The 27,118-nt window shown below is 45.9% G+C and overlaps 1 protein-coding gene across 1 annotated transcript; it reads right to left on the bottom strand.

Annotated features, from left to right (window-relative positions):
* Nucleotides 1-890: 890 nt before the first annotated feature.
* bace2 (beta-secretase 2) lies at nucleotides 891-14,418 on the bottom strand. Its single transcript, XM_035623170.2, has 9 exons — nucleotides 13,845-14,418; nucleotides 9,208-9,296; nucleotides 8,744-8,960; nucleotides 6,193-6,324; nucleotides 4,937-5,071; nucleotides 4,729-4,830; nucleotides 4,483-4,632; nucleotides 4,230-4,398; nucleotides 891-1,973 (listed from the first exon to the last, which is right to left on the bottom strand). The coding sequence occupies exons 1-9, from the start codon at nucleotides 14,148-14,150 to the stop codon at nucleotides 1,732-1,734; spliced, it is 1,542 nt and encodes a 513-aa protein (XP_035479063.1). The 5' UTR covers nucleotides 14,151-14,418; the 3' UTR covers nucleotides 891-1,731.
* Between the last annotated feature and the right edge of the window lie 12,700 nt (nucleotides 14,419-27,118).

The following is a 27,118-nucleotide window of genomic DNA, read 5'->3' as shown; positions in this document are numbered from 1 at the left end:
CGACAGATCCAGAAATTTTGATTTGAACTTTACATCACACTTTTGATTAAACGTGAGAAGAAAATCGATATTTCGCAGAATAAGTCTCAAAGTGTTTGTGAAGCGAGACCTGGAGGCGACTACACGAACTGTAAACGTGTGAAACTCTTCCTACGAATAGTGACGGGTCGAGCAGCTCCGACCCCGAAACTTCAGTGGACACGGGCACTTTGAAACTACTTCTTATAAAGATCTGCTCTGAAGGCACAGTGGTTGTTCAAGTCCATTGATTGTCTGCAAGGAAGAATCTCTTCACCTGTATTCTCCTTTTCTTCACCTTCCGGTTTGTGTTTCCTACGTTTCCCCCCAAAAACACCTTTGGTTCAGGACCAAGAGCCTGACCTGGATTTAAATACTCAAACTACACTCAATCTTTTGGTTGTGTCTAGTTGGGAAGAGCAACACTGACAACAAGGGTCCGTCCCATTTCCCCTTGCTTGACCCTACACCTCCATTTTGCGGGTTCCCGCGTAGGGTAGGGTGTCCCATTTCTTTTGAAGATCAAGGGGTGGTGGTTATTTATCTACCCCTTCAAACGTAGGGTGGTCAGATGCTGACTAGGTGGAGTGGAACAACGGAGGGGTAGGGACGAGGGGTAGGGGTTACCTACCCCTTCAAACGTAGGGTGGTCAGATGCTGACTAGGTGGAGTGGAACAACAGAGGGGTAGGGACGAGTGGTAGGGGTTACCTACCCCTTCAGACGTAGGGTGGTCAGATGCTGACTAGGTGGAGTGGAACAACAAAGGGGTAGGGACGAGGGGTAGGGGTTACCTACCCCTTCAGACGTAGGGTGGTCAGATGCTGACTAGGTGGAGTGGAACAACAGAGGGGTAGGGACGAGTGGTAGGGGTTACCTACCCCTTCAGACGTAGGGTGGTCAGATGCTGACTAGGTGGAGTGGAACAACAGAGGGGTAGGGACGAGGGGTAGGGGTTACCTACCCCTTCAGACGTAGGGTGGTCAGATGCTGACTAGGTGGAGTGGAACAACGGAGGGGTAGGGACGAGGGGTAGGGGTTACCTACCCCTTCAGACGTAGGGTGGTCAGATGCTGACTAGGTGGAGTGGAACAACGGAGGGGTAGGGACGAGGGGTAGGGGTTACCTACCCCTTCAGACGTAGGGTGGTCAGATGCTGACTAGGTGGAGTGGAACAACGGAGGGGTAGGGACGAGGGGTAGGGGTTACCTACCCCTTCAGACGTAGGGTGGTCAGATGCTGACTAGGTGGAGTGGAACAACAGAGGGGTAGGGACGAGGGGTAGGGGTTACCTACCCCTTCAGACGTAGGGTGGTCAGATGCTGACTAGGAGGAGTGGAACAACAGAGGGGTAGGGACAAGTGGGGGGAAATGCAATGGACCTTCCAGCTGAGCTATAACAATTCCTGTAGCTACGTTGCATTGGAACTTTCAATATGTTCTTCTTCTACGGCTGTATACGTAACGGGAAGCTGTAACCATAACGACATCCCACAGTGAGAGGGGGCGGGTCTTCCCTTCAAGAGGCAGCGGGTCTGTCTGTGTCTGCGTCTTTGGGCCAAGCTGACGGGTAACGTCTAGAGTCAGTCGTACGCTCGGAGCCGAGCGTCACCGCCCCCCGCGGGTTGAGCCTCACAACCTTCTCCGCTGCCGCCGCCGTGGACGGGCTCCGTTCGCCGGCTCGCCTCCCGGCCGCCCGTCCGATTCCTCTCAGTCACTTGATGCGGTGGCGGACCAGCGACGACTCGTCCGTGATCTCTCCGAAGCGGTCCCGTCGCCGGCAGGGCAGCACGAGCAGCAGCAGCAGGACGACGAGCACGGCGCCGCAGACGGCCATCAGGGCGTAGGAGATGACCCACAGAAGGGGCTCCTTCGGCGCCCCGCTGGAGCAGTCGGACGCCACGTCCGCCGCCGAGAAGGGTCCGGCGATCTCCGACAGGGCCACGCCGCCGTTCACTGCAGAGAAGAACCAGATTGACCTCAGTTCTCACGTGAGGTGAGAAGTAAAATATAAAGCGATTGGAAGCAAATCACAAGTCAGAAATATCAGGGCAGGAAAAAACTAAATTAACCTAATGACCTTTAAAAAACAATTTTTTTTTTATCATTCATTAACTAAAAAGCTGAAGTAAATTTATCATATATAATAGAGGCAGACCAATATGGAATTTTTTGGGGGGGCCGATGCCGATCCTTGGGAGTAAAAGATTCCGGTAGATCTGCAACTAACGATTATTTTCATAATCGATTAATTCATTCTCCAAATTTCACCATTTTATGAACCAAACAACTGGTTCATAAAATGGGGAAAAATGTTGATCTTGTGATACAAAACCCCGAGATGATGTTTTGTTTTGTCCACACACCAAAGATATTGAGTTTACTGTGATGATTTTGACCTTTTTCCTCCGGAAAAACTACTTGAACATATTAATCAATTATCAAAATAGTTGGAGATTAATTTTGTAGTCGACTACTAATCGATTAATATATATGTATTTTTAGGGTCCAATATTGATATTTGGGAGTGCAAGATTCCTGATACCGATACATGAAAAAACATTTTTTTTCATATATATATTTTATAAAAGAAATCTGTCATTGATTCCTAAGATATCGTTATCAAACATTAATGACAAAGAAATGTAATTGAGAGGCGTGATATTTTAGTTTAACCATAAACTTTATCATAAATAACTAAATTGAAAATATAAATACAACCAAATATATAGAGCTATAGCTGTATTTTACGTAAAATGTAAAGGAACACACATTTAAAGGCTCACATCAGTTGGACAATAACATCTTGTCGGGCTCTAATGTATAATTTTTATTACAAAAGTAATAAAACAGCAGCAGCAGCTTCTTAAAACTGGTACAGTAACCATAGTGACCAGCGGCCTATGGACGTTATTTGTTTCACCGGGCGAGAGGTTTCTCCCGGTCGTCCTCAGCCGCAGGAACAACAGCTGCTGTCACAAGTCTGCGTTCGTGACCTTCAGCCCACATCTGCTCCGAGTCGCTTCGCTCGGCGAGGAACAAGAGTGATCTTTGTCCGTGAGAGAAGAGAGAGAGACGCTCACAAGGCGTCAGGAAAGTCCCACTGTCTCATCAGCAAAGGACGGAGATGAAACCTTATAACAGATCGACCTGTGGCCCTTACGTGTGTGTGTGTGTGTGTGTGTGTGTGTGTGTGTGTGTGTGTGTGTGTGTGTGTGTGTGTGTGTGTGTGTGTGTGTGTGTGTGTGTGTGTGTGTGTGTGTGTGTGTGTGTGTGTGTGTGTGTGTGTGTGTGTGTGTGTGTGTGTGTGTTTTAAAACGGCTCAACAGAAGGTAGAAGAATGTTAAGCCGTTGTGGTGGAGAACTTCCTGCAACTTGATTATTAGGAGGTTATGATAAAGTATGAACAGAGGCGTCCTTATGTAAACTTTTTACTTGTGTTTGTAGTTCAGCGATTCATACAATCACACACAGTAAATACTGGGGATGCACCGAATGTTTGACAATTTGAAAATTGTATAATAAGTGAAAAGTCCGAATCATTTTTACTGAACAATGTTTTTGACGACGCCATCAAAATGGTGCACAGAGAGAACATGTCAGCAGTGTGGACGCATTTAATAAGTGTCAGAGAATGACAGATACAAATAGTTAATATTTTTTATCATTAAATTATTATTTTAAAAATATTTTGTATTTTTGAGGGTGCAAATAAAAATTATTTAGTTTTACTGATTTATTTATTTTCAGTTATATTGTGCTTTGTTGGTAGAAAGTTCAGTGTGAAATAAATATTTATAAATTGTAGTTTTGTAATTTAAATTTTCCCTTGAAAAGTAAGGAAAAAAAGTAAAAAGCACATTTTGGCTATTTCATGTATGAAATGGTGGAGAAAAAAAAGGCAAAATAAATGAAAAACCTTCGGCCGAGTGTTTCATTTTTTCCGGTTTCGGCCAACGATTTTCATTTTGGTGCATCCCGAGTAAATACAGTATACCAAGGTTTTGGAAATCAAATTTACCACACACAGAACAAATATTTTAAAACCACAAACAGAATGCGATCACAAACGGTTAAAAAATACCAATGTGGATTTAAAATCATGTAGAAAAAAATGTATCTACAGATTGTAGATGAGCATCCACACCAGTGTGTTTAGGACAGAGAATCAGTCTTGATATGATAAGTTAATGTTTGTCTCTGAACCGTTACCTGCACAGTTGCTCAGAGCGAAGCCGAGTCGGCGCTGGACGCGGTCAAACACCACGTAGAAACCTTCCATGACGGTGGCGCCGATCACCAGGCCGTTGGTGGACGACGACAAGCCGAAGCGGAAGCAGTCGAGTGGGCTGTCGACGTCGGTGACCGCCTGGATGTACAGCTGTAAAAAAACAAACAAGATAAGACATATTAAAGGAGCGACGACCTGAACGAGTTTGTGTCTGAAGACGGGATGAGTTGTTACCTGGGGCAGGATGGTGATACGGAAGGACTGGCTGGTGTTCGTGGCCCGCAGGTAGATGGAGAGTTTGGGGAAGAACCTCCAGGGCGTCTCGCCCTTCATCCAGCACGCCAGCTTGGAGCCGTCCCAGAACCCCGAGGAAAACTCCTGGATCTGAGGTTAAACAGGTGGTCAGTGCAGCAATGGAAACAGGTTCTGCTTTTAAGTTTGAGGTTGTTGTTACTGCAGAGAGACGCTGTAAAAACGTACCAGAGAGCTGCGTGTGATGGCGCCCACCACGGCGCTGAAGACGTTGATGGGCAGTCGCAGCAGCGTCGTCCCACTGTCGACGATCGCTTTATCCATGTTGTACTGGAAGAGAAAAGGGAGAAGGAGTGAAGAGCGGTCGGCAGGTTTTCTCTGTGAAAGACCTTGGAACAAACAAAAGGATTCGAGGGAGGAGGTTCTGGAGGTTTACCTCTCTGCAGTCCAGGTCCAGATTCTGGTCGCCAACCTCCAGCTTCAGAACCTCCACTTGGTAGTACCACTCCTCCACTATGGGCGTGTACCACACCGGGCCTCGGTACAGGGTTGGTTCTGCCCCGCCCAAGATCTGACCAGGAACAAAAACAGACATTTATAATATGAAAACAAAAGCCCTTCGGAAAATGATCTTTGGACTTTACAGTTTGGTCCCAACCAAAGTTGCAGGTGTGAACGGTTCCTCGGACGGCACCAAAATCTGGTCCGACCCAAAGAGGCGGTCTGGGTCCGGATCAAACTGAACCGTGGCTCGGTTCGTTAGCAGCGTGAAAACAATTTTTTCGGATGGTTTTTACTTTCGGACCAATGACAGGAAGTAGATAATTGATAATGAAAGCTGTCTCGAGAGTTCCTTAAAGTACGATGTGCGAAACAATTTTGCACACTAAAGTCTCAATGGCTGACTTCCCGTTAGTCGGAGGTAATGGCGGCCGCAGACTTTTTTGTAGGTCTCGACATGATACACGTGCCCAACAAATTTCGTTCATCTACATCAAAGTTAAAGCCTGGGGGCCTTGACGTGGAAATGTGGTAGGGGGTGCTATTGAGTCATTTTGTCACACCCAATGCCCAAGACCCCTAAAATATCAAATTCTTCACCAGTTCTGATGCGTGTGCAAATTTGAACAACACGTCTGTTGGCGCTCGGGCCCTAATAATAATATATCAACGACGATATACTCTTTGCACCACGAGGACGTTCATTTGGCAAATTCATCTCCGGTACTTCCTCTCGTAGTTGTTGCATCTTCTCCATCCATTCGTAACTGAGGAGACACAGACGTCAGATGCACGCCGCGTCTACGAACCAATCAGAGTCAAGTACAGCGGGTCACGCAGGCCACGTACGTGATGACGACAGGCCAGTTTGTAATGTAAAGCTCTGTAAACCAGAAAAGTAACCGGATCAAATGTATAAACAACAAAACAAAAACACGAGCGTTGGTTTTGGGACGTTCGAGTGTGAAGGCGCTCTTCTCTCAATCAGCTGCTCTGTGACTGACGAGGAAGACACCAGCTGCTGGACGACTTCCAGACGCGTCGCATGCAACAAGAACAGCGATTCTGTTCGTCTCAAAACATCCACTTCTTTGCCTCCGAGCAAACTGAACAACCGAAGCTTATTTGATATATTCATATTTTCGCTCAGACCCCTCAGCGTCCCCGGGCCGACCCCTCCTGACTACTCACAAGGCTGCCGCCTGCGGGGTCGTCCGTGCTGCTCGCCGACAGCCCAGCGCCGCACATCTGGAGGGAGAAGACGTCAGGAATCCCCAGCTGCTGCACCACAGAGTCGAAGAAGGGCTCCACAGACGCGTCTGGCTGATGGAGGGAGGGGGAGGGGGTGCGTGACCGTTAACTCGTGTTTTGAACGGCTTTTTTGAGCTCTGAGCGTTTTAGTTTGTGGGATTGTTCACCTCACTTTGTTCACATCGACAACACAAACCAGTTTGGGAGGAAAGAACATCTTGGAAATGAAGGATGGATGTGAATTTTTTTCGGAAAAGTGAAGCAGTTATTATTATTATTATTTTTTTTCAGTTAAATTTTTCCCCCCTTTCATTTTAGTTTTTATTGCTAAAGTGAGATCGCAGACTTCTGCTGACGTATCCATACATATTTAAAAAAATAAAAATTGAATCAACCCTCTGTCTGGATTACAGTTACACTCATAACATACATGGGACAAAGTTCGCTGCGGGCAGCTGTGTTTTTTTTATGCATTTATCTTTTTGAATGAATATTTCTTTAAACAAGGTTCCAACACATTTCCATTTAAAAATTCCAGACTTTTTCCAGACTTCTCTGTATTTGACATCAGAGTAGAAATAGCCATATGTTTATATTAAGTAAATATTATTATGTAAAAATGAGTAATTTCTAGCTTTGACGACGTTTATCACTGACCGTGGGGAAATTGATGATTCACGAGACCCGAGAGTGAGATTGAGACGGAGCGTTAGATATTATAAAATCTTTGGATTCATGTTTGTTTTTTTCCTGGAAACTAAGCAAATATTTTTCCATTCTCTCTTCTAGGGCTGCATCTAACAATTATTTTCATTATCGACTCATCTGCCGATTATTCCATACCTTTCCTTACTGCTTAGGAAACCCCATATTTTAATAATACACGTTTTTAATAACGTGTTGGACTGAGACCGTGACCTCTAGACTGAAGGATGCTCACGTCCTCACGTCTGTGTTGTGTCCTCGCGTCCCGACTGACAAGCGGCTCTCAGACCAGTTGAACCTGAGAAACCGGCAGCACAGACAACCGGTCTGTGTGAAGCGTATCTTCCCCCTCCATCGCCGCCATTTGATCCCTAAAGGTTGCCGTTGTCCGCACGGAATCAAAGAGCGTTCTGTTACCGGGTTTCACGCTGACGTCATCCCTCTCGTCCCATTAAAGCACTCAATGATCGCGTCAAAGGGAAAAAGCCGCCGACCGAGAGGGGATATGTAGATAAATCGCAGATTTTCTGTCGTCACGTGAAACGACGCTCGGATACGATCTGCGGTGGAACGGTTATTCTGTGGAGCTGTAGGAAGTTATGCAGTGCTGATGAGTTTACTTGATATTATCAAGTAAATAATTTGTCCCTTCTACATTGAGCTTTATGTAAACGATATTCAAATAACTTTGATATAAATATACAGCTTCTTAGGGGAAAGAAGGGTGATGACAGGACCAAGTGGTAACATTTGACTGCCACAATAAATTCAAAATACAAGTCTTCTGCTACTAAACTGTATTTTTTAATTTTTTTTATTTAACAATACAATATTTTGCTACAAACTGTATTTGATTAATTTATGGGAAGTGTAATATCATTTATGTGCATTTACTGTTAAATGTTAAGTATGAATTCTTCGCGCTTAATAAACAAGGACAGTAGCTATGGAATTACATTTTCTCACTGTAAACACATTGTTAACTGCAATTTCATTTACAGATAACAATGAGGGGAGGAAACGATAAATTAATAATTTTTCTTGTTCTCTTGTTTCTATTCTTCTCTGGCTTTTGTCCTACATGAATAGTTCTGGGCCAAAGAATTGTTGTCCGTTAGCTTTCGCAATCCATCATGTTGTTCTTTTTTTATTATATAACCCTTTTTTGAGTTTTAGACTCATAATTTTTTACATATTCAAATCCTTATTTGTACATGAAAAATCAATCAAAGATTCAACATGTAATCATAAAACAAAGACAGGTCCCACAAGACACTGATTCAAACGGATTTTTAAATACAAAATAATCAAACAAATAAATGAAAAAGCAAATAAACAAACATATAAAAATAAACGAATTAATGAATTATTAATAAAATAGCAAACCCCACTTAAAAAATAATTGTGTTGTTTTTACCTATTCCTTAATGATTCAGAAATGAATCATGTTGTTCTTATTAATTTCAAATACATTTTCATGTGTTTGTGTGAGCATCAATGAAGCTTCATCTTGATAGAAGATTTAAAGCTACAGTGTGTAATATTTAGAAGCACTTATTCACAGAAACTGAACGAATTCACGACCGAAAACGACGCGACACTCAACGTCGTCGTAGAAAACCAAATAGAAGCAGGTAGTTTGGTCTCTTTCAGCCACCGGCGCTGGTTTCTGAGCGCTCAGGAAGGGTTGGAGTTTTTGCAACTCCACCACCAGATGCGGCCAAACATGACACACTGTAGCTTTTTTTTTAAAGGGGTAGTTGGACATTAACGTCATCTCTCTCACCCGTGCCAGCATGGGATAGGCCAGGCCCAGGATGCCCTGCCAGTTGACCTTGGGGAGGAAGAAGCCCTCCGACGACAGGATGGCGGCGATGTTGATGACGGCCGTCCCGTTCGGGCCCTTGGGGATGGAGACACGGTCGATGCCCAGCTCGCCCTCCCAGTTGCCCTGAGTGTACCTGACCGCCACGGTCCGGCCGGTGAGCTGGTAGGAGCTGGAGCTGAGGGAGGGAGGAGCCGAGAGGTACGAAGATGATTTACTATCCTAATACAACAGAGCTACCTTGAATAAATATTAAAAGTCCGGCGGGGGAAACTTGTGATGGGACAGATTCACCACTTTATGAAAGATCTAATGTAATTTCACCAATAACCTCTGTAAACGAAAACTCGTCAGTCGCCATCATCGGTGTCACGTTACAACAGGAGTTTGTGTTTGGGATCAGAGAGAAGGGTTCCGTCACTCACAGTGCAGTGTTGAAGTAGTGAGTAATGAACGGGTGTGGAGCGGCGGCCACGGCGAAGTTACTGCTGCCCGTGTCCACCAGGATGTTGAGCTGGAAAAGAAAGGAAAGAGTCATAACACTTCTTATCTACTACGACCACACCCTCGTTTACTGAGCTCTGGAAACACCGTGGGATGTTTTCACGAGACTTTAAGCTTTTAAAAGTTTTTATTTGTACCGATAATTCGAAAATAGAGAAGAGGAAGAAGAGAAGGGGACGAAAGAAACTCAAATAATAAATATAGAAATTTAATCCGGCAACACCGAAAAGGAAAATAATTAAAGCTACAATGTGTAATATTTAGAAGAACTTATTCACAGAAATTGAACATAGTGTCCATAACTATGTGTTCATATATTTATTATCACAATGTTTTTCGTCAACTTTGAATGATTTAAATATAGTTCCATGAGATGGACCCGACCTCCGTGGGAGTCACCATTTGTTGTTGTGTTTCCGATTTACAGATCCGGGGCTGAGCGCAAAATAATATTTTTTTTCCCGGCGGCATGTGTTTGTCGTTAAGTTTTTCTTCATACAGTCTATTTATCCTTTTTTTATGCAAAGCCAAATATTTAAATTAAAATTAAAACACACAACTGGACACGAGCAGGAACATTTCGTATCAACTTGGATCAGGTGCCAAAACAGAAACTGTAAAAGTGCTTTGTCACGGAGGTAAAAACCTACGACTCCCTAATGCGTGATGTATGAGTCACACAGGAAGTAGCCTCCGGCCTGTGCGACCGATCCGGCCGCTCTGGTACGTGTCATGTGCACAGCGGGGAACCAGCTCACAACAACAGTCGGGATGATTCTGTCTTCCAGGCATCGAGTCTCAACTGAGTAGGAAACTAAATTAATTCGCAGATTTCTTTGTCACCTCCCACAACTGAGCAGTGGGACCGCTCAAGTGCACTCGCCACGATGAGGTCGTGACCCCGACCCCCCCGACCCGCAGCGACTCGACGAGAGGCCGTCACCTGACACACACCGTCCATGAAAACACCGCAACAACCCGTCCATCATCGTTTCTCTGTGGCTGCCTTGTTTTTTTCCGACAGACCGGAACAGCAGGAAGTGTTTTTTTGTATCGTGAAAAAAGGAGTTAAACAAGTCTCTCCAAACATAACAAAGAAAAGAAAACCACTTCCTCAATCTTTGTTCCTCGAGCCCCTCGAGCCCCTCGCACATAAACCATGTCTAACCTTTGCTCGGAAAAAAACCCACAATTATCACAATTATTAATTTCCTTACAGCCCCTCCCCCCTCCGTCACGCTCGGGTGTGTGTATAACGCCATTATGAGGCCATTCCGTGCACATCGACCGTGCGTTGATCGATCAGCTAGGTCGAATACGGGAAGCCACTGTTTTTGGTCCTTTCCCCGGAGGAGATTGGCTTATCAGTTCCTCCTCGCTGTGACTTTGCCATGTAGAAAAAAAGAACCCGTCTGCCGCCTGGCACATGGCGTCCGTCCAGCCAAACAGGCCACAGTTTGGAAAATATCAGAACCTCGTGGTGAATGAGGAGGAGGAGGGAGAAGGGGCTTTTTATCCCCTCACCGCCTATCTTGTTCTTGTCACACTATCCTCCTTCAGCCCTCAGACAAATCCCTTTCCCCCCGCTGCTGCTGCAGTCGGAGCGCTCGCCGTCTTAATTGGCGGCGGCGAACGTGCATCTGCTACCTGTTTGTACCAATTAGCGGATCGCAGGCCCCGACAACGTGCCACATCGCTAACAGATGCGGCAATTAGCATTTCATTTGAATAGCGGCTCACTTAACAACCACTGCGCCCCCGTAATCACATCATCATCATCATCATCATCATCATCACTTCGTTATAGGATAACACAGAGAGTTGTGACTTAACGGTAATGGAGTCACGGGAGGTTTTGGCTCCACAACCGACCTGAACAAGTGTGGACTGAGCTCTCTCGGCATGAATTATTTTAAACATCATAATATATAATATAATAATACAGTTTTAAAGCTGTGATATCAGAGGAGCAATGTGAGGAAGTTTTTGGTATAGTTCTACGTAAAAAATGATATATTCTGATGATAAAAATGGATGTATAGTCACCGGGGCTGGAAAGTGAAGTCGATGCTGAAGTGTCTGAAACCTGTATTCTCTGTACTGACCAGCAGAGGGCGACTCCACTGGTTGTTTCTATAGAAGTCTCTGAGAAAGTGACTCTACAGTAAACATTTCCCTGAGGAGATTACGGTTCAATTTCTAGTTTCAAGTCTTCTTCAATACATGATGATCATTTTGTACGTTACGGTTCATTTACAGTCAAATAGAGCGGCTTGGCGTGGATACAGCGTGATTGACAGCTAGTGCCGTCCAATCGGTGCATGGTTGCAGGTGGGCGCAAAGTAGACGAGCTCTCAGTTAGACCACACCCCCAATTCTACGTCAGGTTGAAAACAAAACCACAACATGGCGCTGGTCAAAACGCAAAACTGGAGACTTCAAAACACCCTTTGTTATAGATGAAAATAACTCCAGTCACTTTCAATAATAAACTGTGGGCAATTTGATTGAAAATAAAACAGGAGATTAATGACTTAATCTCCTGAGGATTAATTATGAGGATAATCTGTTTTCATTCTTCTCCTTGCTGACAGTTGATTAGTAATTATAAACCTCAACCACTTTCCCTCCACAAAGTGCTGATATTAGTCTTTCACGGACACATCGCTATCGGCCGATATTTACAGACATATTGGTGTCGGCGCTTATGTTCACCGATATGAAATCTTTTATTGTACAGAATCAACGATGCAGAATAAAAAAGTGCTTAGATGTTTACATTTTACGTAAAATAAATCATGTTTTCTTAATTCAAGTTTTTGATATTTGGTCGTATTTTTGTTCTCTTTTTATTTATAGCTATTTATGATCAAGACAATGGTTAAACTAAAATATCAAGCCTCCATTATATTTCTTCAATCATAAAGGTTTGATAGCGACATCTTAGGAATCATTGACGGATTTAAAAGATATATATTTAGATATTTGTATCGGAAATCCTGTACTCCCTAATATGGATCTCGGCATCGGCCCCTTCCAAAAAATCCATATCAGACCGACTCTAATATCAAACAGCCTTTCTCAAAGTGTTACTTTGAACCGGTTGTACTTGTACCGATCGGTTTTAAGTCGAGAGGCCCAGAGAACAACACGTACCATTTCAAACACAATCTGCTCGACAACACACATTGGCCTTTAAACCAATACAGCACCCTTAAAGCACCGGGACTTTTTTAAATAGTGACGGGACAATCCGTCTTCTTCCTCCAACTCTCTTCCGGAACCATTTAGTCCAGCGTTATCATTAATACAAACTTGTTAGGGCGCTTTTTGAACAAGTACGAATTAACGGCATTAAAAGTTGCACAGGCACATATTTCGGTACCAGTGATATAATTCCTGGGGGCTGCTGCTGCTGCTCTTTGCTCCCTGGGAGCCTCATAATCCCTGTCAGCTGCTGCCTGGTAGGAAACACTGGAGCTCACAGGCTGCATCATGTGAGTGCATGTGAGCCAGCGTTCACTCTACCTACAAGACCCCAGGGGCCTTCACAGGCGAGGAGGGCCACAGCCGGGATCCCATCCCACCACCCTGTCCTGTCCTGGTCTCAGACAGGCCTGGGAATAAACACCTTGACTTTATTCTTTTTTTTAAATAAGAGTAGTGTTGGTGGCTTATGTTCCCACGGACCCTGGGAACTTTACAGGGTGGGAGGGGGGGGGGGGGGGGGATCCGGTCAAAAGTTGAAATATCAAATTATGTACAGTAGGTAACCAAGGCCCTGGGGAGAAACACACAAACACACCAGTAGGGTCACATGGTGGCTCCATACCAGACCAGTGTGCCCTGAACGCACCACATGACCCTGTGTGTGTGTGTGTGTGTGTGTGTGTGTGTGTGTGTGTGTGTGTGTCTGTGTTAGTTAATGTGTTAATGTGTGAGTGTGTGTGTCTGAGAGATAGAGTGTGAGAGTGTGTGTGTGTGTATGTGTGTGTTAGTTAATGTGTTAATGTGTGAGTGTGTGTGTGCGAGAGAAAGTGTGAGAGTGTGTGTGTGTGTGTGTGTGTGTGTGTTAATGTGAGAGCGTGAGAGTGTGTGTGAGCGTGTGAGAGTGTGTGTGTGTGTGTTTGTGTGTGTGTGTGTGTGTGTTAATGTGTGAGCGTGTGAGAGTGTGTGTGTTTGTTAATGTGAGAGTGTGAGAGTGTGTGTGAGCGTGTGTGTGTGAGAGTGTGTGAGAGTGTGTGTGAGTGTGTGTGTGTGTTAATGTGAGACTGTGAGAGTGTGTGTGAGTGTGTGTGTGTGTTAATGTGAGACTGTGAGTGTGTGTGAGCGTGTGTGTGTGTGTGAGTGTGAGTGTGAGTGTGAGTGTGTGAGTGTGTGTGTGTGTGTGTGTGTGTGTGTGTGTGTGTGTGTGTGTGTGTGTGTGTGTGTGAGTCAAAGTGAGAAAAAGAACATTTTGATTTCCTTCTGAACACACACACACACACACACACACACACACACACACACACACACGTTACGGACACGTGTATATGAACATCTACGTGTAGATCAATACCGTTTGCCCCGGCGTGCCGATGGACATCTCGAGGTAGTAGCCCCTCCCGGAGTCGCCCTGCAGGTTGTCGGTCATGTCCAGGAAGTCGACGGCGCCGGTGGGATCCGAGGCGAGCGCCAGGCCGCCGGGCTCCGACAGCAGCGCGACCCGGCGGAGCGGCGCCGCGCCGGACACGTCGACCCTCCGGCCGGCGTGGAGCCGCAGCGGGATGGAGACGAGCCCCCGGGACGCGCCGAGCCACAGGAGCAGCAGGAGGGCGCGACACGGCAGCGACGCACAGGAAGTCGAGGACGTCATGGAAGTCATGCTGCTGCAGGTGAGTTGGCTTCGTGGGTGTTGGTGGAAAAGTGTCCGGCGCCGCGGTCAAAGTTTCCTCCCCTCAAGTTTCCAGTCGGCCCGTCATGGAGACGCCTGTGCGGGGGGGGTCGCCATCACGGAGACGCTGCCTCCTCAGCGACAAGAAGAGGAAGAAGAAGCAGTTGAACATTCTGACATGGCGACTCACTGAAAACAAAAGTGTTCCAGCGGCTCCGCGTCCACTCCGCCTTCGACGTCAAGCGAACGGAAGTGGAAATGCTGGAACATCCGGTTGTGTCACCTTCAAAGTAAAACGAGTCGTCAACCGCAGTTGCGACCGAGGGTGAGGTGGAGTTGTCAAATTGTCTTTGGAAGTTTCCTAAATCTTGACGTGACCCCGGAAGTATTTGATCTGCAGCCATGATGAGGCCCGTTCGGATTCTCTAAGTGCTTTAGGAAAGGAGCTGTATTGCTTCCTTTTCGTATTTCGGATGTAATCGTTTACGTCCGTTCATGGCGCGTCACATTAAATATCGCTCCCGCCACGAATTGTGCTGTGTCTATATGTCCTTTCCTCTCACATAGGAAGCTCCAGAGTACCCTATGCTAAAAGGTAGATAGGAAAGGAAGCATTGAAGCTCCTCTCCTATGTATTTGGAGAATCCTAAGAGAAACTTCCTAAGCCAATTTGACAGTTAGACCTCACCCATTGGCTTAGGACCTTTCCTAAATCTTGACGTGCCCCCGGAAGTATTTGATCTGCAGCCATGATGAGGCCCGTTCGGATTCTCTAAGTGCTTTAGGAAAGGAGCTTTATTGCTTCCTTTCCTGTCTCCTTTAGCGTAGGGTACACGAATGGTGAGGTCGAAATGTCCTTCCTATCTTCCATCTTTGACCTCAGTGGAAAAGGTCATGAGGTCAAGGAAAGGTGTCAAGGAGGATTCATAGGACTTAGAAAAGGCCGACAGCTCTGCTCAGAGAATCCGACTCAAATTTCACTAAACTACGTCGTCATGTGACGGTGGATGTTATTGATGCGTCTGTCGTGGTGAAACTACACATTATCCAAAATTAACTACTAAAAACGCAGCGGCTCCATCAGCATGTTTCAGTGTTTTACCTGCGTGTGACATCAGATGTAAATGATTCTTATGTAACAGTAACTTACATCTGGATCACATTCATACTCTTCTTATTCTTCTTCTACTTCAGATTAAATCGTTTACGTTTGTTCATGGAGCGTCACGTTAAATATCGCTGCGGCAATGAATTGTGGGGCACCTATATCTGCTTTCCTTGGCCTCTATGCTAAAGGACATAGGAGAGGAAGCATTGAAGCTCCTTCCTATGCATTTGGAGAATCCTAAGAGAAACTTCCTAAGCCAATTTGACAATTAGACCTCACCCATTGGCTTAGGACGTTTCCTAAATCTTGAAGTGATCCAGAAGTATTTGATCAGCAGCCATGATAAGAGCTGTTCCAATTCTCTAAATACATAGGAAAGGAACTTTAATGCTTCCTTTCCTATCTCCTTTAGCATAGGGTACACTGGAGCTTCCTTTGTGAGAGGAAAGGAGATATACACGCCCCGATATTTGACGTGAGGCGCCGTGCACAAATGTAAACGATTAAATCCAGTAGAAGAAGAAGAAAAAGAATATGAATATGAGCCAGAATAGACGTCATCATGTAAGTTACTGTTACATATGAATCATAACATCTGATGTCACACGGTGGTAAAACACTGAAACATGCTGATGGAGCCGCTGAGGTTTTAGTAGTTTCCCCACGGCAGACGCATCAACAACATCCACCGTCGCGTGATGACGAAGTTTAGTGAAAGTCGATTCTCTGAGCAGCGCTGTCGGCTTTTCCAGTTCTCCTTGACACCTTTCCTTGACCTCATGACATTTTCCACTGAGGTCAGGGAAAAGTAGATAGGCTGGACTGAAAGATCACCCACCTACACCTGGAACCCTGCGCCGATTGGACCAGCTGTCAATCACACGCCCCAATACATACGGTGCTTTATCGTCTATTTGACTCTCAATGGGACAATAATTTATAAAAAATGATCATCATGCTGTATTGAAGAAGACTTGAAACCAGAGATTGAACCATAAACTCCTCAGGAAAATGTTTACTGACGTTATGAATCAAGTGAGAAGCATAGTAATTTTCTCATAGACTTCTAGACTGAATCAACCAGTGGAGTCGCCCTCTGATGGTCAGGACAGAGAACTTCCACATTGGCATCTTATTAATTGCAGTCTATTGTAATAACCCTCCGTGACATCACACTTTGGTTTGTGAACTTCCGCTAGGAAGCCCAGTGACTACATCCATATTTAATATACATTATATATATATAGTCTTTTATTGTGAAATCAAAGTGACTTTTTACCGCTTCCTGCCAACCATGGATGTGGGAGTGACCACATCATGGAATTTTTTGCTTTGCTAAATCAGTTTATATTCATTGGCTTTGGTTGTCTTGTTATGGTAGTCTATGTATGGCAAATTTGATCAGTCATGGTCAAGGATATTAGCTCATGCTTCCTGTTTCGCTGTGCAAAAGTCAAAATAAACAAATCATACTGTCAAAAGTTGCCTTTCACAAAAACATGATAAAAAAAAGGTATTCCAATGCAGTTTTAATTCGAGCCTGAGCAATACGGATTTGGATATATATATTGATATTGATATTAGGGAGTACAAGATTTCCGTTACAGACATATCAGCCAACATTAATCTGCCAATGATTCCTAAGATGTGGTTACCAAACCTTTATGACAAAGAAATATAATTGAGGCTTTAACCGCACAAACGTAATCATGAATAAATTAAAATAAAATAAAACACAAATACGACCAAATATATAGAACTAGAAGCAAGAAAATTAACATTATTTGTTTTAAGTAATCTTTAAACGTAAATGCACTTCTTTTCTGCATTGTTTATTCTGTACAGTAAAAGATTTCATATCGGTAAACATAAGAGCTGATACAGATATCTGTGAAAGTTTTTCTCTTTCTTTATTTCATTTGTCATACTCTTTGAGTATATAAACATCCATTATACAGTATTTATATCTCAACTACTGTGTACAGTCCATTGATAGTTCATAATGCTTCCATACTGCACATGAACTCATCATGGTGACATGTACAGTTTATGAGGTTATGATATCATGCGTTCTAAATCCATACGAGCCCATTCTGTCTAATCGTCTCTCTATAGCACAACAACTCTTTACAGTACAAACTGATTTCAAGCTTTATGTTTGATGTTATTTTTAAAGGCCCCATTCATCCACATTACATATTCAACCCCGTCAAGGTCAAGAAGTTAAATCCAGAAGTCAGGACAGTCGGCATCGATGTACACAAATGCTCCTCCGTTTCATTCGAGCATCCGCTTGAAAGACACTTCACCTAATTTGAATTTGAAGGTAGAAACTCAGAGGTCTTTGTCCTCTGCAATGTTTCAGTCCGAGCAAAAGGTTTCATCCGCTGCTCTGACAGTTCAGAGAAAGAGGAAGAAGGTCCCAGATCAATGTCACAGGCCTTCTCCATGCTGCCGGCTCCACACAGAGACCAGCACTGTCTCCTCATGAGTCCACTGCTGCACCGTCACATGTCCACCCCGTCCCCCGTCCTCCCTCCTCCCTCCCTCCCTCTCTCATTGAAGTTAATAAGTACAGTTAAAATAACCTGAATAACGTGGAGACAGACTGTGACCACAAAAATTCATCTTTCTGGTGCATTGCTTGTCATGCACTGGGTCTTGTGAATGACCCATTTTGAGCACAATTCCGGTTCCTTCCTGCGTGGGACGTTTGAGATACAGCCGCCTGGCCTGAGAGTACAAAAACAAGGAGGGGGGGGGGGGGGGGGGGGGGACAGGAAGGTATTGTTTACTCGTCTCGTACTGTGCATGTAATGCCGTGAATCCGGCCGTAGATTACATGTGTTATACCTCCTTGGGTTGGAGGGTTTATCATTTCACAAGATAGATATATTGATAGATATGTAGATAGACAGAGACGTAGATAGATACGTAGATAGACACAGGCGTAGATAGATATGTAGATAGACAGAGACGTACATAGATTTGTAGATAGACACAAGGATAGATGGACACGTAGATAGACACGTAGATAGATATGTAGATAGTTAGATAGATAAGTAGGCAGATACGCAGATAGATTTGTAGATAGATATGAGGATAGATACGTAGATAGACACATAGATAGACGCGTAGATAGACACTTAGATATATTTATATACGATTGCAAAAAATAGAGAATAATAAATGAATCCAGCAATAGTTGTCATTTTAAAAAAAGTTGATTATGGTGTATATATTTGTTTTTTTCCAGGATGCAGACAGCTGCATATTAATTGTAATTAACAGTAAAATATATCAAACCAATTGAAAACATTTTAAGCAAATAGTCATGATCAGACTCTTGGAAGTTGAACTGGTCACACTTCTTTTTTACCTGGTGATGAGAGTCCGTTTCTATAAAACAAAGGATTTTTGCCGACAAAATGTGTTTGTCTCTGGAGTCAGTGTTTCTCAACGTCTTCCGGCAGTTCCCCTGTGAGCCACAGGGGGGCACTGTACACCTGTACTGTAGCATCATCTGTGTGTGTGTGTGTGTGTGTGTGTGCGTGTGTGTGTGCGTGCGCGTGCGTGCGTGCGTGTGTGTGCGTGCGTGCGTGCGCGTGCGTGCGTGTGTGAGCAATTTAGGCAGCTTAGGAGAACCAGTGGTCCCACATTTGGCAGCGCAAAGCTCCTTTACTGGGACATCGGTGCTTAATCCTCACAGCTCTGATCATCGTTACAGCTGATGATGATGATGATGATGAGACGAGGAGGATCTGCATCATCTCATATGCTCCCACTCCACCTCCGGCTTTTACGACACTCTACCACCTAATCACACAAATAAACTCCGGAGCTTTGGAGTTTTTGCTTTGTGGAATTTCACATCAGGAGTTTTAAAAGCTGCTCAGTGAATATTCTTGTTAGCTGATGCAAGATCTGTTCGTGATGAAGAACAGCATGTTGACTAATTAAGACCAAATCTCTCCCTCATATTTAACTGTCACAGTTAAACACATGTAACTCCAGAATAATTATGTTTACAACTAATGGGCTGACAAACCGGCTGCAGCTAGTGATGATCTTCATTATTGATCCATCTGTCAATGACTTTATACTATTATTGCTTCATCATCTGGTTTATCAAATGATATAAGATAGTCAAATGTCACATCACAACTTTAACCCACAGATCAAGCTGACGTCTTCACGTACAATCGGGGTCCGATTAGGGATATTACATTTTTATTATTATTATAATTATATTATGATGTTCACTGACCGGAGATCTGTTGAGTCTGTTTCCCTGTGATGTCGGATGCGGTGTAATTTCAGCAGGGTCATGACGGAGCTGAATGAGCCGCTAACGGGGGATGACAGTAGCCAGTCGACCGCACTGTTTTATCAAAGTGTAAACAATGTTGATTGCTTTGTGAATTAATTCTCTCGGTTATTCTTCTCGTCAGTTTCCTCTCGGCGCAGCAGGAGCTGACGCGTACGTTCGCCTGTTCTCCGTAACAAGCGACCCCCCCGTCTCCACCTTCTTCTCCTGGTCCGTCAACCTGCCTAACAAGGTGCAGTACACAACGCATGCACCGCAGCAGAGGACGACGAGCCAGACAACAGGTGCATCATGGGAACATTGGGTTTATTCAGTTTGTTCCTTCAGATCAGTGACTTGTGGCTGTACATGGCAACTCTCGCCGCGGAGACAGGCGAGCGACTGTGCCTGAGGATGGATCATGCATGGTCTCACACTTACTCTCCCCCCCGTGGCGGTGGTCTGCGTTGTTGGCTTTCTGCAGTGTATCTGTGTCTGTTTGTTCATTCATAGGAGAAATAGCATTAGTGACACGTAGATGAGTCACAGACGGCTGCAGCGTCTACACAGGAACCCTGCCACCCATCCTGCTCTCGCCTCGAGGCGAGGCCTCAAAGTCTCGTTACTGTAACACACACACACACACACACACACACACACACACTCACACACACACACACACACACACTCACACTCACACACACACACACACACACACACACACACTCACACTCACACACACACACACACACTCACACACACACTCACACACTCACACACACACACTCACACACACACACACACACACACACACTCACACACACACACACACGCCGTCTGTGTTTGCTCAAACACCACGGAGCCCACCTGAAGCGCCACAGAGCAGATGTTGCAGGAGAGCGCTGGCTCGGCCGCGGCCTCCTCATCACTGAGACGCTGGTTGTTAGTCAGGGCGCTGATCTGCACTGGGATCAGTTCAATGAAGAGGTTCTCACACTATTATCTACTCGTCGAGTCGCAACACAAATCTGAATCCGTCTGGAGATATCACCTCTCGCAAGCACCGCTTCACAGTAGATGTTTACTCGGGTTTATTGATATTCTGACATCTGAGAAAAGTGGAAGTTTCAGAATTTTGAAGATTGTTTTTTGTTGAAGAGGCTTTATCAGTTCTGAGAGAGAGAGAGAGAGAGAGAGAGAGAGAGAGAGAGAGAGAGAGAGAGAGAGAGAGAGAGAGAGAGAGAGAGAGAGAGAGAGAGAGAGAGAGAGAGAGAGAGAGAGAGAGAGAGAGAGAGAGAGAGAGAGAGAGAGAGAGAGAGAGAGAGAGAGAGACTGGCTGTCGTAATGACAAGAGTGTGAACGGTTGTTCGATCTCCTGGGATGAAGGGATGAAGGGATGAAGGGATGAAGGGATGAGTGTGCGTTCTTGTGCATGTACTCATTACTGGATTGAGACGCTTGTTGAAGATCCTCCAGACTTAGAAATGATGATCTCCTGGCATATCTTCTTCTTCTTCTTCCACCTCTTCTCCATTTTTTCTTTCGCACTACCGAATGAAACATTGTCAAGCATCTTCAACCAAGTTTGCTTTTCTTTAATTGAATCATTTCCTGGCTCTGGTTTTTCTGATCCGGGGGATTGAATAAATGAGTCGGAGGCAAGTTTGTGGATTTGTTTTGCTTTTCTTGGATTTGCTGCGAGACTCTAGTGGCACATTTACTCTGCTGTTAACTGCAGAGCAGACGGATGGAGCAGGTGTGTGTGTGTGTGTATATGTACAGTGTGTGTGTGTGTGTGTGTGTGTGTATATGTACAGTGTGTGTGTGTGTGTGTGTGTGTGTGTGTATGTACAGTGTGTGTGTGTATGTACAGTGTGTGTGTGTGTGTATGTACAGTGTGTGTGTGTGTGTGTGTGTGTGTGTGTGTGTGTGTGTGTGTGTGTGTGTGTGTGTGTCACGGCCCCTCCTTGTGACTCCCAGGGGTTATCTCAGGTGTAACACCTGGAGTTTGTTTCCTCATTAAGTCGGGGCGTCTCCAAGGCGATGGCCAATTAGAGGAGCTGAACCCGGCCGCTAGCGGTCGCGAGGCGGACTCCAGATCAGATCCGTCTCATCTCTCACCGGCAAATTGCTTTTTCACACAAATGCACCGTATTTTGTGAAGCGCGTTGCAGAGGTAGAAGCCTAGTATTCACCGTATCGATGTTGCTCTCTCATTTTCTCCCACTCTGTACCACTGTACGTTTCTCTCGTCCCCCCTCCAGCAGCAGATCATTCCACTCCAGAAGTCATATTCTCACGAAGGCTGCTGCACCGACTCACCTTGCCGTGCGGCGGTGAGTCTCCTTTGCGCTTGACTGTGTCTCCCTCGCTCTGTTCTTACAGCTATCTATCAGTTTCATAGCGCACATGCAATCTGCATCCCTCCAGCCTCCCACCGCCGCCCGCCCACCGTGCAGCGCCGCTGTGCTGCTCTGCTGCGGGTGCACGTGGAATGTGCATTGTGTGTTTTTTGGGGGAAAAAGTGTTCAAGTGTACATGTACATGTTTGTCCCCCCGGGAACCCCGCCCCCTCCAAGAGAGGGGAGGCTCCTGGGCAGATGAAACCCCACTGCAGTGCTTCCCTGGCTGGGGTGGGAGAGCATCGAGGGTGCCTGCCCCCCCCCCCCCCCCCCGGGTAGTGGAGAGGGAGGGGAGATAATAAGGGCTGTGAGGGTGGAAGTGGAGGCAGGCAGGGGAGGAGGAGGAGGAGGGGGGGCTCCTTCATACATTTTTATGACTACATAGATAAGGTCAGTAGTGTGCCATCGTTACTAGGCAACACTGCGACCCTGAGTTGGATTGAGTTGTCGAAGCTGAAGAAGTCAGATATTCTTATTGCAAACAGCTTCGGTTCTGCTTCTGTCGTCCGCGTGCGTTTGTTAACAAGCAGCCTAGTGTCTCCATCTCCGTCTTCGTCTCCGTCTTCGTCTCCATCTTCGTCTCCGTCTCCGTCTCCATCTTCGTCTCTGTCTTCGTCTCCATCTTCGTCTCCATCTTTGTCGTCGTCTCCGTCTCCATCTTCGTCGTCGTCTCCGTCTTCGTCTCCATCTTCGTCTCCGTCTTCGTCGTCGTCTCCGTCTTCGTCTCCATCTTCGTCTTAGTCTCCGTCTTTGTCTCCGTCTTCGTCTCCATCTTCGTCTTCATCTTAGTCTCCGTCTTCGTCTCCGTCTCCATCTCATCTTTGTCTCCGTCATCGTCTCCGTCTTTGTCTCTGTCTAGTCTCCGTCTTAATCTCCGTCTCCGTCTCGTCTCCGTCTTTGTCTCCATCTTCGTCTCTGTCTTCGTCTTCGTCTTTGTCTCCATCTTCGTCTCTGTCTTCGTCTTCGTCTCCGTCTTCGTCTCCATCTTCATCTTCGTCTCCGTCTTCGCCTCCATCTACGTCTCAGTCTTCATCTTCGTCTCCATCTTCGTCTCCGTCTTTGTCTCCGTCTTTGTCTCCATCTTTCGTCTTCGTCTTGTTTTCGTCCGCGTGTCGCCGCGAGCGTCGGGGGCCGAGAGGCTGGAGGCTCCAACCGGACGATTAACCGAGCCACTGAAATAATTAGAAATCGATGATGCATCGGGGGGTTATTACGTTGTTACAGACGCGTTTTTTGGGGTGATATACTGATATATCTCCCGTTCAGATGCATAAATACGCAGATGATGGTTAATGGTGATGAAAAGTGATGGCGGCGGAGGTTTTTTTTGTTTCACTATGTATTTTTAATGATCCAGTTCGTGTGGGGATACACTCCGACTGTGGGTGTATTGATTTTTCCAGTTTTCGAGGCAGAGAATGGAGGAGGAGATGGAGACCAGGCGCATATGCAGCCAGAGTACAAATCACCAAAAAACCTATTCTCTCTCCCTCGCTCTCCACCTTCACTCCCTTCTCTCTCTCTCGTCTCTCCATCCTCACCTCCTTGTTTCTGCCACTCCTCCAGCAGCCTTTCATTACACCCCCCCTCCTCTCTCCTCCTCTCTCCTCCCACTTCTGTCCCCTTCAGCGTCCTAGTTTAGCACGTCAAGGTTGGCTACAGATACGCTCCTCTGTGCCTTGGGGCTAACCAATGGGAAACATGGCCGGGGTTGCTGCTAGTAGACGGCTGGGGGGGGGGGGGGTCTGTATCAAGAATTGAGAGGTGGAGTTGGGGAAAAGGTTACTGTTGCGTAGTCGTGTGCATGTGGTCCATCCTGCAGACGTCTCGTCAGTTGAAATACGTCTCTGACATCCCGTCACGTCTGTTGATGGTGATTTGAGTTCGGAACTAAACTAGAATAAATAACTGAGAGAAAGAAACTGAAGGAACAGTTTGATACTTTGGTGGAAAATATGCTTATTCACTTTCTTGCCGAGCATTAGATGAAAGGATTGATTGATTGATTGATTGATTGATTGATTGATTGATTGGCCCCTGGTTGAGCTCCGGTTGCGGCCATGTTGTAATGTAGGGCCACAACACGATAAGAGACGGCGACGTGATTGGATGTAATGTATTTCCGTTTCCTCTGACGGTGGTAGATGTTCAAATGTGGCAGCAAATTGAAAGAAGGAGCCTTTCCTCCATCTCATTAGACGAACGATGTCATATTTTAAACGGCGTATTAGGACTTCTAGTCGTAGTTACGTACACGGCCACTAGAGGTCAGCGGTGGACCTGGTGAGTCCGTCAAAGTTTGTGTACATAAATGGATTTCCTTATATTCCGTAAAGTAATTCTCTGCCATCACCCTTTCACCTTTACAAGCTCATCAACACATCCGTTTGAATCCCACGATGCCGCCTGTCACCTGTAGAGGCGCTGTTTGAGGAAACGGTAGACGTAGGCCGTTTTTACCACATTGGACAGAGTTTGTCGTATGAGATGGACGACTTGGAACCTACGTTGACCTTATAAAGATAAGGTGAGTATTTTGTTTTTGAAACCAATATATTCTTAAGTTGTTTGATGTTCAACTAGCTTAGCTTAGCATCATTTCCCCCTAAAACATCAAACTGCTTGTTTATTTTCTTTCCCTAAGCTGAGCAGCTACTGGTGGTAGCTCCATATTTATGAGTGGTATTCATCTTCTTATCGAGCTTTTGGCAAGAAAAATATAATGACTGGACTATGAAAATGAACTATGAAATACACGCAGGCCATATCCCTCAGGAGATAAAGTAAGAATTTAAAAAAATTACATGAAATCAGATTATAAAGCATTGAAATATTTCTACCTAACAGTGCCGCGAGTACACGTTTGAAAGAAGGTGATCAACCCACTAACCCTCCGTGCATCGCGCCTCCACAGAAACACATTGAATGTTTTTCATCATTCCTCCCTTTTGACACGTCGACCTCTTGAACCCCTGGCGACGTCTCCGTCACAGTTGGCCACCGGCCCGGGTCGTCGCAGTCCTAATTTAAAGAAGTGTGCATGTGTCCTGACGCTGATTGACCCGCTGGTGTCTCTTCGTCCCGACGGGGACCGACAGAGGGTAAAGAGTGCACCGCTCTGAACTTTGTGCCGGAGTCACATCGCTCTGTCCCCGGCGACATGTAACCTTATACACACACACACACACACACACACACACACGCACTCCTGTCAGGAGCCACGAGTGCACAGCTCGTCTCTTATCAGTGTCATTGTCTGGGAAAACAAAGGGGGATCATTATACCGGTGCCGAGAAAAATGTTTCTATTCTGAGTTAATGGGTCGCATAGTGTAAAAAGGCAACCCGATCGTCCCGCGGGCGACGAGGGCAGGAGCGAGCCGAGGGGCCCGGCGAGGGGCCCGGCGAGGGGCCGCTCTGTGTTTTGTTGTAAGAGACACTGGGCCTCGACGTGCGCTGTCAAAACAACAGGCCCCGTCCTGAGGGATGACCCGGCCACGGCTGCGCACACGCGCCAGGGACGGGGTCGGGCCAGAGGGGCGGGGACGTGGACGAGGGCGGGGAGGACACTGTGGGAGAGGTCGACTTGTCAAATTGGCTCAGGAAGTTTCCTAAATCTCAGCCTGATAAGAGCTGTTCAGATGCTCTAAACGCATAGGAAAGGAGCTTCAATGCTATATATACTATTTTATTTCATATTCACTCTTAGATTATTTTACACGAACCACCTTTTTTCTGTTTTTTATTCCTTAACTCCTCCTTTAAAAAAACAACTAATTTATTATAATAAATAAATGTTGAATTATTATTTTTGTTTTATCATCCAACTAACAGCATCCTCACTTTTTCTTCATAAATATTCTGTATCAAATATTGAGGGAATTCACCGACAGATGTCAATAACCTTTTACATAGATTCTCAGACAACACACACACACGCTGTGATTCTTACATTGCTAGTATAATTCAAATTATAAAACGTCCTCTGCTTTCATTAATATTTCTCTCATCTTATTTGATCGTCCATGATGAGGTTGGCAGTGAAACGAAGAGGACCGGGGCCACAGACACCAGAGACCACAGACACCAGAGACCAGGACCACAGACACCAGAGACCAGAGACCACAGAGACCACAGACCAGAGACCAGAGACCAGAGAGACCACAGACACCAGAGACCACAGACCACAGAGACCAGGACCACAGACACCAGAGACCAGAGACCACAGAGACCACAGACCAGAGACCAGAGACCAGAGACCAGAGACCAGAGAGACCACAGACACCAGAGACCACAGACCACAGACCACAGACCACAGACCACAGACACCAGAGACCACAGACACCAGAGACCAGAGACCACAGACACCAGAGACCACAGAGACCAGAGACCACAGACCACAGACCACAGACCACAGACACCAGAGACCACAGACACCAGAGAGACCAGAGACCAGAGACCAGAGACCAGAGACCACAGACACCAGAGACCAGAGACCAGAGAGACCACAGACACCAGAGACCACAGACCACAGACCACAGACCACAGACCACAGACACCAGAGACCACAGACACCAGAGACCACAGACACCAGAGACCAGAGACCACAGACCACAGACACCAGAGACCACAGACACCAGAGACCACAGACACCAGAGAGACCAGAGACCAGAGACCAGAGACCACAGACACCAGAGAGACCAGAGACCAGAGACCAGAGACCACAGACACCAGAGACCACAGACACCAGAGACCAGAGACCACAGACACCAGAGACCACAGAGACCAGAGACCACAGACCACAGACCACAGACACCAGAGACCACAGACACCAGAGACCACAGACACCAGAGACCACAGACACCAGAGACCAGAGACCACAGACACCAGAGACCACAGAGACCAGAGACCACAGACCACAGACCACAGACACCAGAGACCACAGACACCAGAGACCACAGACACCAGAGACCACAGACACCAGAGACCACAGACACCAGAGAGACCAGAGACCAGAGACCAGAGACCAGAGACCAGAGACCAGAGACCAGAGAGACCAGTATCACAGTCTGAGGAGTCATGACCTTGGGGGTGAGCAGTGTTCATGAGTTGTCTCATATGTGCTCCACTTCTTCCCTCCCTGG

The sequence above is a fragment of the Scophthalmus maximus genome, chromosome 11 (assembly GCF_022379125.1).
Source record: "Scophthalmus maximus strain ysfricsl-2021 chromosome 11, ASM2237912v1, whole genome shotgun sequence".
NCBI lineage: Eukaryota > Metazoa > Chordata > Actinopteri > Pleuronectiformes > Scophthalmidae > Scophthalmus > Scophthalmus maximus.
The sequence above is the reverse complement of the archived record's forward strand: the minus strand, read 5'-3'. Positions and strand labels throughout refer to the sequence as shown.

Coding starts and splice junctions, on each gene's coding strand:
- bace2 (XM_035623170.2), bottom strand. CDS start 14,150: ATGACTTCCATGACGTCCTCGACTTCCTGTGCGTCGCTGCCGTGTCGC. Junction 8,961..9,207: donor CACTACTTCAACACTGCACT/GTGAGTGACGGA, acceptor TCCCTCCCTCAG/CTCCAGCTCCTACCAGCTCA. Junction 5,072..6,192: donor ACCCCGCAGGCGGCAGCCTT/GTGAGTAGTCAG, acceptor GTTCCTGGTCAG/ATCTTGGGCGGGGCAGAACC.